Source organism: Balaenoptera physalus (assembly GCF_965194825.1).
Source record: "Balaenoptera physalus genome assembly, chromosome: 8".
NCBI classification, from domain to species: domain Eukaryota; kingdom Metazoa; phylum Chordata; class Mammalia; order Artiodactyla; family Balaenopteridae; genus Balaenoptera; species Balaenoptera physalus.
In genome coordinates, this window is record NC_138887.1 from 118718547 (window position 1) to 118734219 (window position 15673).

The 15673-nt window shown below is 58.3% G+C and overlaps 2 protein-coding genes and 1 long non-coding RNA gene across 8 annotated transcripts in view; 1 reads left to right on the forward strand and 2 right to left on the reverse strand.

Annotated features, from left to right (window-relative positions):
• Nucleotides 1–567: 567 nt before the first annotated feature.
• ASB10 (ankyrin repeat and SOCS box containing 10) lies at nt 568–8328 on the reverse strand. Of its 4 annotated transcripts, none has more exons than XM_082471488.1 (6): nt 7841–8328; nt 6777–7044; nt 3751–4270; nt 1509–1622; nt 1062–1247; nt 568–898 (listed from the first exon to the last, which is right to left on the reverse strand). In XM_082471488.1, the coding sequence occupies exons 1-5, from the start codon at nt 8247–8249 to the stop codon at nt 1062–1064; spliced, it is 1497 nt and encodes a 498-aa protein (XP_082327614.1). In that variant the 5' UTR covers nt 8250–8328; the 3' UTR covers nt 568–898. The 4 variants fall into 4 exon arrangements, with proteins under 4 accessions (XP_082327614.1, XP_082327613.1, XP_082327615.1 ...); XM_082471487.1 differs by having other exon boundaries at nt 568–910; XM_082471489.1 differs by lacking the exon at nt 7841–8328 and adding an exon at nt 7201–7793 and having other exon boundaries at nt 568–910.
• Nucleotides 8329–8402: 74 nt separating this feature from the next.
• LOC309665332 lies at nt 8403–12917 on the forward strand. 3 transcript variants are annotated; one of them, XR_014266347.1, is made up of 6 exons: nt 8403–8489; nt 9623–10219; nt 10806–10912; nt 11126–11271; nt 12427–12551; nt 12706–12917. It is a non-coding gene; the product is annotated as an uncharacterized lncRNA (long non-coding RNA). The 3 variants fall into 3 exon arrangements; XR_014266348.1 differs by having other exon boundaries at nt 8410–8489; nt 10117–10219; XR_014266349.1 differs by lacking the exon at nt 8403–8489 and adding an exon at nt 11359–11518 and having other exon boundaries at nt 10115–10219.
• Nucleotides 10090–15673, reverse strand: part of DRC11L (dynein regulatory complex subunit 11 like) — a gene marked incomplete at its 3' end in the record, with an annotated part of 13284 nt that continues 7700 nt past the window's right edge. The window contains 12 exon segments of the mRNA XM_082471497.1: nt 10090–10194; nt 10767–10997; nt 11001–11005; nt 11373–11550; nt 11826–11912; nt 12367–12566; nt 13243–13350; nt 13506–13588; nt 14197–14255; nt 14349–14432; nt 15160–15266; nt 15662–15673. The exon segment at nt 15662–15673 is cut by the window's right edge and continues 64 nt beyond it. Of these exon segments, the coding sequence (XP_082327623.1) occupies nt 10090–10194; nt 10767–10997; nt 11001–11005; nt 11373–11550; nt 11826–11912; nt 12367–12566; nt 13243–13350; nt 13506–13588; nt 14197–14255; nt 14349–14432; nt 15160–15266; nt 15662–15673 (1259 nt within the window).

The window sequence follows — 15673 nt, forward strand, 5'->3', positions numbered from 1 at the left end:
CTAGAATGGCAGAGCAGGGGTGTTACCTCTCAGCTCCGTGCCTAATTGAAGGAGCAGTTACGAGAGAGGCAGGAACCAGGTGTGCATCTGGTGCTCCCTGACCTACAGGACAGGCAGTAGGTAGAGTTGTTTTGGTTTTTCTGAACCTGGGTCTTTCTCACCTGAACCGTGGTTACCCTGTGGTGCTCGCTGGCCTGTGCACCCACCTTCCCGTTGTCTTCCTGACCCTCACCTCACTGCCCAACCCCAAGGGGGGGTGCCTTTACCGTGCTGCCCCACTGTCTGCACTGCCTCGTTCCACAGCGGCTCTGCCCTACACAAGCCTCTTTGCTCCCCTGTCCTTTTGCTGGCTCTCCTTCAGCCCTTTTCTGATACTATCTCACCTGGTGGCTATCCCCCCACAGCATGGGCCAGAGGGGCAGGTCCGCCGGGAGTCCCTCAATAGCTAGTGGATGCCATACAGCTGGCACCATGGGGTAGATCCAGGGAGACCCCATAAATCTGCCCATCTCGAGTGCCCTGTGAGCCAGCCAGCTCAGAGGAAGGGCTGTTGGAGACAGCACCAAGTAACACAGGCCTGGAGATTTTTAATGTGCATACAGGGTTTGGGCAAGGTGGAGGGGGCCTCAGGGGACCCCCAAGAGGAGTATATATCATTTGCCATGAGTCCCGGCTCTCTCTCCATCAGATGTCACCTGGTCACATGGCCCATCTGCCTCTCCTGATGGGAATGACAGCATCCACATCTGCCTGTGGAGTTGGACCTCCTGTTCAGAGGGCCACCTCGGCCTGAATCCGTTCAACTCAGTCCCGAGTTCCAGGCGCTGTGAGCCGTGGGCTGGCATCCCCTAGGGCATGGGGCACCTGCTTTCAGGCTCTCTCAAAAGGCAGCGGACATCTGGAAGGAGAGCTGTGGATTCAGAGATGTCCGGTGGCCTGGGAATTTGGGTGGTTCTGTCTAGGGCCCTGCCCCCAACTCTTCTCTTGCCTCCGACCCATTCCCCCCACGCCCCCACCCCAGCCCCCAGTGGCTGGGACTGTCCGCAGAGCCCAGGGCTCACCTAGTAGAGCACATCCTCGAAATCCAGCTGCAGGTAGCGCAGCAGGCGGGCTGGCAGGGGCAGGCGGGGCAGGGCGTGGGGCAGGCAGGCCGCCAGGTGAGCACGGAGGGCACAGCGGCTCAGATGCTGCAGCGATCTGGGCTGCCTCGCCAAGGCCAAGAGGGAGGAGTAGAAATGGTGGTACTTCTGGGGGCAGAACGAGGGTCTCAGAAGGAGTCTTGGACAAGTGGCACCTACTTCTCCTAAAGAGGGGAGGCTGGTGGCCAGTGGGTGTCTCCAGGAGCCTCTTAGAAGTAGGGAGTGTTTTGGGGGTTCACAGTGTGAGTTTTGTTTTTCTGAGTAACTTCTCTGGGGCAGAGTAGGGGGACCCACAGGGCTTCCCTTTAGGCGGTGGAAGTCTCTTGGGGCAGGCTGAATGAGTGTGTGTTCAGGGTCCTAGAATCTGACCTGCAGAGTTTCAGGAGGCACCAGGCCCACGGCCTCCTCAGGAAGCTGCATGATACTGTAGGTGTTCAACAGGACCTCAATGGTCCGCGGGGACGTGCACCAGCGCTCCAGCACCTGCAGGGGTCAGAGATGCGTCAGTGCTCTAGGGGTTACCACACACTGCTGGTACCCTGTCCGTCCACGCAGGATGACCAGACAGCCAAGGAACAGCTCTTGTGGGTTGAACTGAGTCCCCCGAACGGTATGTTGACGTCCTAATCCCAGTACCTATAAACGTGACCTACTTAGAAATAGGGTCTTTGCAGATGTAATCAAGTTAAAAATGAGGTCATTGGGGTGAGTCCTAATCCAATATGACTGCTGTCTTTATAAGAGAAAACAGACACACAGACACACAGGGAGAATGTCATGTGATGACACAGGCAGAGATCGGAGTGATGCATCTACAAGCAAGCCAAAGATTATGGGCAACCACCTGAAATTAGGTGATAGGCCTGGGACAGGTTCTCCTTCAGAGCCTCTGGAAGGAGCCAACCCTACCTACACTTGGATTTCAAATTTCCAGCCTCCAGAACGGAAAGGGAACACACTTCTATTGTTTTAAGCCACCCAGTTTGTGGTACTTTGTTATGGCCACGACAGGAAACCAGCACAACAGCTAGCACTTCTATTGTGCATAATTTATGCCAGATATTTTCTTAGCACTTCACGTGTGTTGACTCTTGATCCTCGTCCCTACAAGGTACGGACTATTGTTATCCCCATTTTACAGACATGGGAAGCTGAGGCACAGAGAAGTTAAGTAACTTGCCCAAGTTGTAGTTCCAGCAATCCAAGCCTGGAGGTGTGGCCATAGAGGCCTCCTTGCAGGGAGGGGCTCCTCACTGGAGGACAGGCACCCCAGCCAAGCCTGGAGCAGCTGCAGGTTGTGGAAGATGAATGCTGACTTTTTGATCGCTTGGGATGTCGTGGAGCCCAGATGAAGGGACGAACGGGGCACTTCGCTGTGCCTGGCTGTCCCCAAGGCAGTGTGGACAGAACAGGGCTGGAGGGACAGGCAGTGGGGTCCCAGGAAATCCATTTGCTGCTCTGCCTCCTTCTTCCACCCCTTCCCCGAAGGGGAAATCATTAGCTGTCAGAACCACTGTCAGATTACAGGGAATTGCTCGTCTCCTAATTATCTGGTGTTAATAGGAGATTAATTAGTGTTAATTGTTGATTTTCTTGTATTTTCCCAAAGGGGAGACCAATCTGCCGAACTCTCGGGCTGTTTAACTATTTGGTCTTGCTTAGGAATCTAGACAGATGCTTCTAGGTTTATGAGTGAAGGGGAGAGGCAGGGACAGCAGGGGAGCGTCCAGGACCCCGCGGGGCTGGATGGTTCAAACCCGGGTGCCGGGCGGGGAACCTGGTGCAGCCTGCTGCCCTATACCCATCCTGACCCAGCTCCCTGGAGAACGAGGGTCCCCGCCCCAGGTCCAGCATGCTCCGCGATATTATTATATAGCCCCTCCAGACACGGCACAGCATGGACAATGTCCCCTGCCAGGGCCTCGGTAGCACAGGTCTGCAAGCTGAACCCACCTCGGGGGATATCAATGTAAAATAAGACATAGATTGGAAATTGACAGTGAAAGGTGTTTCTCTTTGGTGCCAGGATAGCAGCTGCTGGTCTCAGTGGTGTATGTTCTGCTAAGCTCTTGGAAACAAGGACCATGTCCATCTGCAGATGGTCAGGAGACCTTGAACCTCATGACCCAGGCTTATCACTCTGCCCTGGGCGAGTGTCTCCTGTGCCTGGAGTGTCTCATGTTCAGGGTCCCACTGCCGGGGGGAGCTTCCTAAATGCTTCTTTCAACAGCTCTCTCCCCTGATGAAGAAACGACTCCCTGCCACCCGCATCGGTCCTGGCTCCTTCTGTCTTTTCAGATCCTTTATGATCTGGCCCCAGTGCCCTCAGTCTGCCTTCATCACACATACATGCAAACACATACGCACATACAAACACGTGTATATGCACACGCACACAGTGTATATACATGTGCGCACGCACACACGCGTACACGCCTCCTGCTGGTGTGCTGTTCGCCCCCTGTTGGGCTTTGCTTACTTGATGAATGAAAGCCAAAGTACTGACCTATGTGCCCAAGTTTGGTGCTGCAACCAGACCAAGCTGGAGCACAGGTCTGGGTCTCCCCATGCCCTCGCTCTCGTGGCCCTCCCTCTGGCCCTAGCCCCGTACCTTGGGGAGAGCCCCAGGCCACACGCGGACGGCACCGTGGTTGAGCAGCGCCCGCACCGTGCGCTCTGGGCTCTGGGCCAGGGCTGCAGCCGGGCCCTGCAGCGCGTAGTGCAGGGCCATGTGTCCCCCATAGTCCATGGCGTTGACGCTGCTGCCGCAGGACAGGAGCAGCTCCACGACGTCCGCGTGGCCTCGGCGACAGGCCAGGTGCAGGGGCCGCCGCCTGTCCTGGTCGGCAGCGTCGGCGTCGGCCCCGGCCGAGAGCAGCAAGCGGCACAGCTGGAGGCAGTGGGTGGTGGTGGCCTCGGCATCAGCGGGGGACGTGCAGCGGGCGTCACAGGCGGCCAGCAGCGGGGTGCAGCCTTCGGCGTCGCGGGCATTGGAACATGCCCCCCGTCTGAGAAGTAGGTCTGCCAGCTCCACGTGGCCCAGCCGGGCGGCCACATGCAAAGGGGTCTCCTCCTCCTCTTCGGACCGACCATCCACTTTTGCTCCAAACCTCAGGAGCAGCTCTGCACACCTAGTAAGGGCGAGATGGCCGAGGGGAGGAAAATGGGGTGCAGACCTTCACCCCTGCGTTCCTGCTGGTCTGAGCACAGCAAACCTGGGGGGACCCTTGGGTGGCTCCTGGTGCTGTCTGCTCCTCACCTTCCATCCTGCCTGGCACTAGGCATCCAGCAACATTCTGCAGCATCTTTAGTGCCCTCTCTCAAGCCAGGGCTCTGCATGCTGGGACTGAGGAGGAGGAGGGGGGAAGGGGACCCAGCAGCGAGCACAAATGGAAATTGGGGCAGTGGCAGAAAGAACAAAACCAAAATCGGCCAGCCGGATTTGCTCCGGGGTGGTCCTCTCAGAAGACTGTGTATGCCTGCCAAGATGTGTGCCCTGAAATGCAAGGCTAAGGGAACTTAGCGTCTTTGAGTGACACTTTCCTCATCTATAGAATGGGGATAATTGCTAATACCTAGACCGAAGAGGCTGCTGTGAGCGGCATATAAGACAATGCCGGAAAAGCTGTCAGCATAAGAGTTCATAATGGTCGCGCTGGGTGGGGGCAGTGGGTGGCATAGATGGTGGTGGATCAAGGGGGCTCATTATATTATCCTGTCCACCTTCCTATATGTTTGAAATTCTCCAAAATAATTTTAAAAATACACTTGCTTATTCAAAAAAGGAAGGAATGATTGTCACCAAGTGTGATCTCAGGGAGCCTGGGCTGAAACACGGCCGGAACGAAAAACGTGGGATTGCACAGAACAGCATCGTCCAATTCAGGGGCCACCAGCGACGTGTGGCCACCGAGCCCTTGCAGGATGGCTAGTCCTGATGGAGACGTGCTGTGAGTGCAAAATACACGCCAATTTTGAAGACTTGGTACAAAAAGAGAATGTAAAGTATCTCATGTGTTCTTTTTATATTGGTTCCATGTTGACATGATGACATTTTGGATACATTGTGCTAAATAAAATATATTATTAAAATTAATTTCACTTGATTCACAGATATTTATACACCCATGTTCATAGCAGCATTATTCACGATAGCCAAAACATGGGAACACTCTAAATGTCCATCAATAGAGGAATGGATAAATAAAATGTGATCTATACCATGGAATATCACTCAGCCTTTAAAAGGGAAGGAAATTCTGTTACGTGCTACAGCCTGGATGAACCTGAGGACATTATGCTAAATGGAATAAGCCAGTCACAACAGGACAAATGCCGTATGATTCCACTCAGAAGAGGTGCTGAAAGCAGTCCAATTCACAGAGTCAGAAAGTAGATGGTAGTTGCCAGGGGCTGGGGGGAGGGGGAGGGGGAGTGATTGTTCAAAGGATACAGAATTTCAGTTTGGCGAGATTAAAAAGGTTCAGGAGTTGGATGGTGGGGATGGTTGCACAACAATGTGAACGTACTTAGTGCCACTGAACTGTACACTGAGTAATGGTTAAGACGGTAAATTTTATGTTACGTGTAATTTACCACGATTTAAAAATGAATTTCACCTCTTTCTTTTTCATGCCTTGATAGGGCTACTAGAAAATTTAAAATTACATATGTGGCTCGTGTTATATTTGTATTGGACCACACTGATGTAGAACACATCTTCAACCATAACACGAGGAAGTCAGTAGAATCCTCTGAGGGCCGATGAGGTTAACAGGAGGGAGAAGGTCCACAAAAGGGGGACCCAAGGATCAAAACTCTGGTGCCATTCAGGGGCAAGGTGTGAAATTTGGCAGGTGTGTAGTCAGTAGAGAGAAGGCCTCTGTCGTATATACAGTTAGTTCATAGATTTGCCAAGGCTCCCTTTGCCGGGATTCCATATTCATCAAAAAATTATGAGGACTCATTCTCCAAGGTCCCCTACACATAGGGCACAATTATTTGGGTCACTGTAAAGGAATATCCTCTACAGTAAATAATACATTATTACATTTGGGTATAGCCATTGGTTTCTTGTGAGTCTGGTTAGCTGGGCTCAGTCCCCGAGCCCATTTATCTGAGGGTGCCTGCCAATACGGAAATGCCAGACCTGCCAAGCTGAGAACCAGCCCCTGCCCTCAAGGACCACCACAGGCCCTAACTGGGGGCCTGCTATCCTCGACAGCCTATCTGGATCACTGGACAGTCAGTTCCCTGAGGGCAGAATCGTGCCTTATTTACTGTTGTACTTCGCACAGTGCCTGGGACATAAGCTCAGAAAAATGAAAACTTTACACCACTTCCCCATAAAGGAGCCACAACTTCCCCCGCGCCAGCCACGCAGCCGGGCCCTGCTACAGCCCTCCTCCGGCCCTGGGGAAGCAGAAGCTGGTGCAAGTACAGGCCATTCCAAAGCCCACCAGGCCAGTGGTAGGATGGCCTGGGGGGAAATGGCATCCTGACTCCCACCTGAGCCCCAGCTCCTCCATCCCAGCTCACCAGGCCTGCCAGCCCTCGACACGCTCCCTCATCCTCCCTGCGGTCGTCTCTTTGCCTCCCCTACGAGTGGAATGGGGGTTGAGGTGAGGGGTCACTCACTCAAGGCTGCCGGCCTCCCCGCAGAGGTGCAAGGGGCGCTTCCCATCCTGGTCAGGGATGTTGGGGTCGGCTCCTGCCACCAGCAGCATGTGGACGCAGGCAGCGTGGCCTGCAGCACAGGCTTCGTGCAGGGCGGTGCGGCCCCCAGGGGCGCTGTCTGGCCTCGCCCGCCGCCTCAGCAGCAGCCGCAGAATTTCCGTGTGGCCCCGGCTGGCCGCCACGTGCAGTGGGGTGGTCAGCTCCTCTTTGTACGTCAGCGACCAGATTCCTAGGGAGAGACGGGACCTGGGCCTCAGACCCTGGAGGGAGGCAAGGAGCTGCCAGGCAACAGGGGAGGTGGGCAGAGCCCGGGAAGAGGGAGCCCAGAGCTCCTTCCCCAGGCTTCCCTCTCCCGCTCAGACCCCCCAGTGTCCCTGGCCCGTACTCAGAGCACAGATGTTGAAGCGGAAATCCCTCCATCGCTCTGGGTCGCTGGTATCAAAGACGGAATCCGGAGCCAGGCCAGTGCTGGAGTCGGCAAGGATGCAGGAGACAGAGCCCACATCCCCGGCCAGCACCGCCTGCCAGAAGGCCAAGGCGGGTCCCGAGGCCTTGCGGGTGAGGATGGGTCCCGGGCCTGACTCCAGGCGCTCTGCAGACCCTCCGCTGGGCTTCTCCACCAGCCTGGCACAGAGGGCATGTCGGTCACCCGGGGGCTCGCCCTGCTCCCTGCACTCTTCTGGGGACCAGCTCATGAGGGCAGCGTGGGAGCGTGGGGGAAGGGGGCTCAGGGAGGAGAGGCAGGGGTCAAAGGCAGAGAGGAGGAGAGGAGGAGGGGACAGGAGCAGATGCAAGGAGAGTGTCTCCGTGTCCCTGAGCCGAGCCTGACCTGGCCACTGGGTTCAGCAGGAGCTATTCTGGGCTCCGCATGACTTCTCTCCCGGGCCAAGATTTAGGCAAGCCTCAGGGTGGGAGAGAAACAGCCCGGGACCTCTCCTTGTCCTCAAGCACTTGGTACCTCTGCGCCTGGTGCGGCCCGCCCAGGCCCCCGGCCCTCAGCCCCGTGTCCCCCGGCCGCCCCTCACCCCTCTGGTGGCAGCTCCAGCGAGGCTCGGCAGCCCGGCTCTCCAGCAGCAAGTCGGCTGTGCTGTGCGGGGGGAACAGCTCCTGCAGCCGCGCCAGGTCTCCAGTGTACAGGGCGTTCTGCAGCGCCATGTCCCGGCACAGCAGCGGCGAGGGCTGAGGGGGCTCCCAGGCTGGGCAGGACTGGGGCCCCCAGACCCGGCAGGCTGAGGCCGAGCGGAGGCACCGCAGACGGTGTCCCCAGTGGGGAGGGGAGCTCCTTCTCCCTGGCATGGCCAGCTTCAGGGAGAGAGAGCCCGAGGAGCAGGACGCAGGGCAATGCTGCTGGCCGACCGGGTGTGCAGGTGCTGGGCCCAAGCCAGGCTCAGGTCCGGTGTGGGGCAGACAGGGAGCACACAGAGGCCACGCCATAAATAGCCCTTGAATAGCCCGGACATCCTAGCCGCCAGCCGCAGGGAAGGAGGCCTCAGGCCGGGGCTGCGAATTAGGGTGGAACCCTCCAACCTTAAGCTTCACCCCAGAGCTGCATGCAGCAGGGTTGAAGGGACCAGCCGGACCTGCATGCAGCAGGGTTGAAGGGACCACCCGGACCTGCATGCAGCAGGGTTGAAGGGACCACCCGGACCTGGTGTCCAGTCCACAATTTCAGGGGTAAAGGAAAACGGAGCCCAGAGGCGGGGAGGGCTTCGGCCAAGGTGTGACACCTTGTTGCAGGGGTGGGGGTGGGGATGGGGGATGGGGCTTTCAAGCTGCCCTTTTCTCCCTCGTTCTCATCTATCCTGTGCTTCACCACGCTGGCCTCCAGCGGCCGGGGCTCTGATCCCAAAGGGAGGGCGCGTGGGTACCTGATCATTTCTCCTGCCTTCCCAAATGTCACCAATTATCCCCACACCTTCCCACTTCCAAATGCAAGGGAGGGGGACAGCCGGGACCAATGGCAGAGAACACCCCACTCTGTGAGGGATCCCCTCCAGGGGTTCTCTGGAAGACGGGCTTCTGTGCAGGGGAAAGAGGGCTTGGCCTACAGGCAGCCCACCTCGGTCCTGACCCCCCATCTCCCTGGGTGACCCCAGGGTCTCCCATGGCATCGCTACCTGGAGAGTGAGAAGGAGGAAGTGGCTCTGCCCATTCGGGCACCTTAGGATGATGAGACTACTTCCACTTGGGGAGATGAAAAGGGGAAAGGGGAGAAAGGACAGTCAAAACCCAGCCCCTGGGGACCACTGCCCAGCACAGGGCCTTCTTGCACCAACCCAGCGGTCTCCCCTCACCTGGCTCTCATGACACGTAGAACACGCTTTGACCTCTATTCACACACTCCTTACCTGGCTTCTTCGGAGAGAACCCTGGGGCTCCCAGCCCTCGGTGGCATGGTTGTCTCCTGCTCCCCGAGTTCCCCGACTCCAGTTCCCACAACAAGGGGAGTCCGCGGGTGGACTTCCACCAGGGGCAGGAGGCTGTGACCCCTGCAGCCCCCCGCGGGTCAGAGCAAGCAGTGCAGAGCTTGGGCAGGTGGGTGGGGGAGGGGTGGTGTCCAGAGGAAAGCGGTGGGGCATTCGCAGAGAAGGCACTGGATCTCCCCACAGCCCTTGCTCTGGCCACAAACGCCTGCCTTTCCCTACAGCCTTTTTCCCGAGAACCTTCTCTCCCCACCTCACCCCACCCAACCGCTGCCCAACAGCCCTCACCTCCCCGACTTCCCAGACGCTCTTGTAGAAATAACCAAACCCTAGAGTAGAAGGGACCTTGTAGAGTAGCTGATCCAAACTCTCCTCACTCCGCAGGCAAGGAAACCGAGGCCCAGAGACAGGAAAGTACCGTGCGAGACCACAGAAGGTTCGTGCCAAGTGGGGCTAGAACCAGGGTCCGCTGGCCCCCAGACTCTGGCCTTTTTCTTTTTCCATACTTACTATAGACCTTCTCTCTCCCCTGTCTCCTCTTTCCCTTCCTCTTTCTTTCCTTGTTTTTCTCCCTGAAATACCTCGAGGAGGAAGAGAACTGGGGAGACAGGACAGGAGAATGACAGGAGGTGAAGACCCAGGTGGGGTCTGGATGGGAGGTCGGGAGAGGGGGGTTGCGAGGCGGAGGCTGGGCGCGGGCAGGGGCACGGAGCCAGGGACGGGAAGCACGGAGATAGACAAAGAGAGCAGGTGCCCGCGCCGTCCGGCCGTTTATACCTCTACCCCTGGCCCCTTCGCCTGGGGGGTCCCACCGCATCCCATCGCTAATCTCAGGCACCCCGGCCCCAGCATCACTTCCTTTTCTTCTCCTTTGCCAGCCTGGCTTCCTCGGTGGCGTCTTGGTCCTTGATAAGTTTCATCCTCTTCTTGCCCAGCGGGGTCTTGAAGTACCAGTCCTGGTTTGGAGGCAGAGGAGGAAAGGTAAGTGCACTGGCTCTGACCCTCGGCTCTACTTCCTGGCCCTGCCCTTCCCTCTTGACGGATCTGTGTCCTCAGCTCTCCTCTGGGGTCCTTGCGTCCTGCTAGAGTCGTGGTTTCCCTTGCTCTTCCCCAAATACTCTAGGCCACTGTGCCAGCCATTGTCAGGGGCGAGCCCTCCTCCCCTGCCCTGCAGCCCTCGCTCCTGTGCTTCCACGGCCATCCCTGGGGGTGGGAACAGATTCAGAGGTGGGGGACGTGAGTAGCTGCTGGTGCAGGAACCAGCCAAGGGCTCCCAATACGCAGGTGCCCCTCTCAGACCCCACCCCCACCCCCAAGTCGAGGAAACCAGGTGAGACGGCCCTGCCCACATGTCCTTCTCTTGATTCTTCTTCCCTTCCCAGCTGAGCTCCACGGGGAGCAGAGGGAGGGGTCCAAAGTGGGCTGTGGGCCTGGGGCTTCAGAGGACCGACTCCCTAACTGGTGCCGACCCTCAGCCCTCCTCCCCGCCTACCCCTCCCCCCCACCCCACCCCCACCCAAAGCCCCACCTTCAGGGACTCCTCCTCCTCCCTGTACACTGGGTCCAGCTTCGCCAGGTGCCCCAGGAACTCTGAGGCCACCAGGGGCCGCTTGGACAATTGCAGGAGCCGCCGTTCCGTCAGCACTGCTTGGATGGCCTGGCGAATGCAGCCAGGTGTGTAGCCATCGGACACCTTGGCCAGGGCACTGACGTCCAGGCTCTGGGTCACCTGGACCCCCTGGGCCTCTATCATATGCTTCTAGAGCACTGTGGGTGTGGGGGGGAGGACACGGGGCAGGGAGAGGCAGTGGGCGCTTCTGTCTGTATCTGGAAAGAGTTTGTGCTTCTGGAGGGCGGCCCTACGTCCAACCGCGCCTCTCCTCCCAGGAAGGTAAGGATCTGCCTCCCCACTTAACCTGGGAAAGTGAGACTCCAAGGACTTAAGTGGCCTGCCCGTGTCTACAGAACCAGGCCAGGACCCAGAGCGCTGGGCTGCTTATCTAGTGACACTTCCAGAACACCTGGCTGTGGAGGTGAGGGCTCAGAGCAGTGGGGATGGGAAGAAGCGGGGAGCTTTGGCAGGGGTGGTCCCTCGACCCCTTCTCTGGCCTGTCCCCAAGCCCCAGGGCCTCACCATAGCGAGAAGCGTAATCGGGCCGCGGCAGGAGGAGGACCTGCTCGTAGGTGCGGCACAGCCCCTTCATCTCAGCCGCCTGCGGCCGGTCAGTGGTCCCCATCAGCCTCACGCGGTCTCCAGGGTTCAGCAGTCGCAGGGCCTTGGTGAGGTCCTTCTTTATTCGCTTGGGGTCCATCTGCTCTGGGGAAGGAGGAGAGGTGGGTGGGGACACAGTGACATTATACGGGCTTCTAATTCACAGAGCACGTGCCCACGCTCCGCCTCACATGGACCCTGGGTGGGGGGGCAGACGGGAGGGGCTGTCAGTCCTGCTTTAAGGATAAGGAAATAAGGCAGCAGGAGGACAGGGGACTTGGCCAAGGCCTCACGGCGGGTGAGGTTTGGAGTGACGTGAACAAGCCCACACTCGCCTGTCCTGCCCACCGGCTCTGCCCAGGCTCCCTCACTCACCTCCTTGTCTTCTTTTGGGACTCGCTTATAGAAATTCTTCTCCGCATCCCCAATCCAGATCACAGAGGGCTGTAGGTACCGAGCCACCTGGACAGGTCAGAGAAGAGAAACCTGACATTAGCTGTCCCTGGGGAAGGGTCACCTCCCCATCTGGTCCAACCCAGGGTCAGGGCCAGCCTCGGGCAATGGCGGACCTCGGAGCTCCAGCCTCGCTTCCCACATCCTGCGAACCCCACCTCTCAGCCCCTTGTACACCCATCACTCCATCACAGCACAGTCCCAGCCCTCGCCAGGCTGGTGTGGGGGGGGGGCTACGTGTGCAGCCTCATCTCTGCCATGAGAAGAAACTACTCTTCTCCCCACTTCCCCTCACCTCCCCAATCCCTGGGGCTTCAGGAATCCATGAGCCCCCAGCAGGGATTGGTAGGGAGACCTCACCAGCTCCTGAAACTACACCAGCCGGGCAGCTGGGTGACCTCCTGAGCCCACCCTGCTCTGTTGTCACAGTCTGAGAACTAGAAATGCCATCGGGGACCCAGACCTTAAAGACGATATGCACCAACGTCTGCACCCCGGTCTTGCCGGGATATTTGCCCTGCAGGTTGCCAGGTGACAGGTCGAAAAGGTTGGCACCGGTTTCCGTGCACACGGCCTTGACCAGCATCTTCTCCCCCATGCCGGAGGGGCCCACCAGGAGGATGGAGCGGATGAGGGGGGCCGTGGAGTGTATGTCTGGGGAGCCTGAGAGAGAAAACAGGGGCCGGCAGGGGGCCGGCAGGGGGCCGGCAGGGGGTCAGGGGTAGAGACGTGTCAGGTGAGGCCAAAGGCCCCAGGCTGGGCAGGATGAGGTCCTGGCCCTGGCGGCACTGCTTTCGCCTAGGGTCTGGGCAATGCCCCGGGCATGCCCTCTGTGGGGGGCGCCCTGGAGGAAGTCCAACGGTGCAGCAATCATGATTCCAAGAGCTACACGCGGTGTCAGGAGAAAGCCCTCCACCTCCTCCCAATGTCCCTTCTGCTTCCTGTACCATCTGTTTCCACTCCTGGATTTTGAAGGGATGGAATTAAAGGGCACATGACAAACCACTTGAGAAAGATCCGGCCTCTGGTGTTTATAGGGGGTGGGGGGCTGGTCTTCGGGGAATGGGACCGACTATGGGACGTCACTTGGGATTGAGCGAGGGGCTGGAAAGTGGCTCCCCAGCAGGTTGAGGGCCCACATGACTTCTGGGACAGCCCAGTCGGGGTGTGACCTCCAGCGGGGCCCGGGAAAGGCAGGGGGGGTCCGACATGAGTTCATGGCACTGGGATTAGGAAGCCCAGGCTGGACACGCCTGCCTCGGCCACCCTACCCTGCACCCAGGCTCCCCGAGAGCCCCCTGCCCGGCACTGGCTCTTGCCTCTCCCCAGGGCCTCTCACCAAGCCGCAGAACCCCATACAAGGCCACGTTCTGTCGTATGTCAAACAGGGAAGGCATAGGCAGCTTGTTTGCCAAATTCAGGGTCGATCCAAGACAGAGGCAGTCACCTGGGGGACAGGTGGCCCGCTGGTGAGTGGCACCCACTGGGGCAGGGCACGCGAGGAGAAGGGTCACTGGGGAGGTGGCAGTTGGCTGCGGGGAAGGCCATGGCCAGAGGCACCATTCCTTAACCTCGGGAGCAAGCGCTGGGGAGGGGTCTCACCAACATAGTCTTTCAAAGCCACTGTCTCGCACTTCTTTAGAAGGCCAAAGATGATGAGCTCTTCAAACAGGGAGTCCACAGACCTGGCAGAGGATGGCGCAGGGGGGGCCCGAGGAAAAGGGAAAGGGACACAGAGATGGGCTGGGGCGGTGCTGTAGGCATGAGGAGAGGGGGTAGGGAGCCCTCCTGTCCAAAGTCCTGTCGTCAGCCAGCATCCAAAGGCCCGACACCGGCCCACTGGCCCAGAAGGCAGTTTGCCCCAGGTGGGTGCTCTGGGTTGAGCGGGGTGGAGAAGGACCAGAGCCCTCTGAGACCCTCCCTCTAAAAACCCAGTGTGGGTGACACATGGCCCTCTTCCTAGAAACCACATTTAAGATGTACATGCTCCTGGGAGGGATGGCCATTAAAGCAGCCAGCACCAATGGGCTTGCATCACCAGAGAAGTGAGTAGAAAGTGACCTCTGGTAAGTTCTGCATCATCACTTTCAAAGCACTTTCTTGTGCTTCTATTTTATCTTCACAGCTATCCCGTGAGTTTGGTAGCGTAGGTACTTGGTTAATGAGGACAGGGAATCAGAGAGGTTAAGTGACTTTCCCCAGGTCACACAGCAACAGAACCAGGACCAGAAGTCAGATCTGTCCTGGGTCAGGGCTCGCTCCACCACCCTTGGTGAAGTGCAGGGTCTGCTACCTGTCTGGGGTCAGATCTTTTTCTTTCTTCCTCTTCTCAGGTTTCTTGCCCATCTTTTTCTGGTTGAAAGCAAACACAGAGGCAATTGTCTTCTGTTCCTTGCCTCCCTGGCGTGTGCCCTTCCTTTTCCCAGCCCTGGCCCCTCATCTTGCCTTCGGAGGCTTCGAAGTTCTCCCCTCCTCCCTGTCCACGGCCAGCCGCAGGTTCTTCAGCTCCTGACGCATCAGCTCATCTACCTGGGGGGACAGCAGGGGGTGTGATGGGGCGACCAGGGGTTGGGGAGGGCAGGTGGGAGGGTGAGGACTGAGTCGGGGTGGAGGGGCACCTCAGGGAAGAGCCAGACAAGCCCAGTGAAGGCAGTGGGGCAGGGGGGTCGTTCTTTTGGGACCCTCAGCCCCTGCATCTCAACTCCGATTTACATCCTGCTCACACTTGAGCCTTGCTCTCAACTGGCATCAGTGTGGGCAGAAGCCCCCAGGACGGAGTCGGTCAGCTTTCAGTTCAAGCCCCAGACCCACTCTTTAAAGTCTGTGTGACCTTGAGCAATTTCATGACCTCTCAGCCTCAGCTTTCTCATATATAATGTCAGGAAAAGCATGAGGCCTGCCTCACGCGTTGTTGGAAAGATCGTGTGAGTGAGTGCTTCCAAGATGCGTGGCACAGGGCTGGCACGTCTCAGGGAGCCCTTTAAGTGTTGGTGAGGAGGATGGTGGGTGTGACCCCGGGCTCAGAGCCCCTCCCATTCCCTCACATCAGGGTTGCATCCACACCCCAGGGAGAAAGGGTGACCAAGGAGAGGCAGAGGAGGATGGGGACCGAGATGGACCAGACGGAGCCCGGACTGCGCAGGGCAGGCAGCGCATAGAGGGTGCTGCAGCGGATGGCGGGCGGGAGGCGGGTGGTGGTGTTTGAGGACAGAGGGGGCGGAGCCTGAGGCGGCTGGAGGCCCGCAGGGATGCTCACCTGTATCTGGATCTCTTGCTCCACTTCCTTCCTCTTCTCCACCTGGAGGATCTCGGAGTCAAAACTCTGATTGGGATGTAGGCTATCAAACCGGTTCTTCCACAGATCTGACCGTGGAGACGTTGGAGTGCAACGGAGGGTCAGGGTTCCAGGTGCACACACGCACTCGCACACACATGCACAAATAATCTCACACGTGCGCACACACACTCTGGTCCACCTCTCCTCACCAAGCTGCCTGACACTTCCACCCAGACCACAGCCCAAGGCCTGATCCCAAGGCCTGTGGCCGCAGGATTCAGACCCAAACACATAATGCCCCCGACCCGGGGAATCACACCTCACACCCCTCTCCCCTTTGGCCTTCTCCCCTCGGTCTCCACACCCACACTCCGACACTGCCACCTCACGATCACATGGCAGAGGTCCACTCTCCCCAGGACCAAGGTCACCCCAAGACCCCACAGGCCTGGTCACTCTTCCCCAGCCCCTCCTCTCTCACTTGTGTACTCCT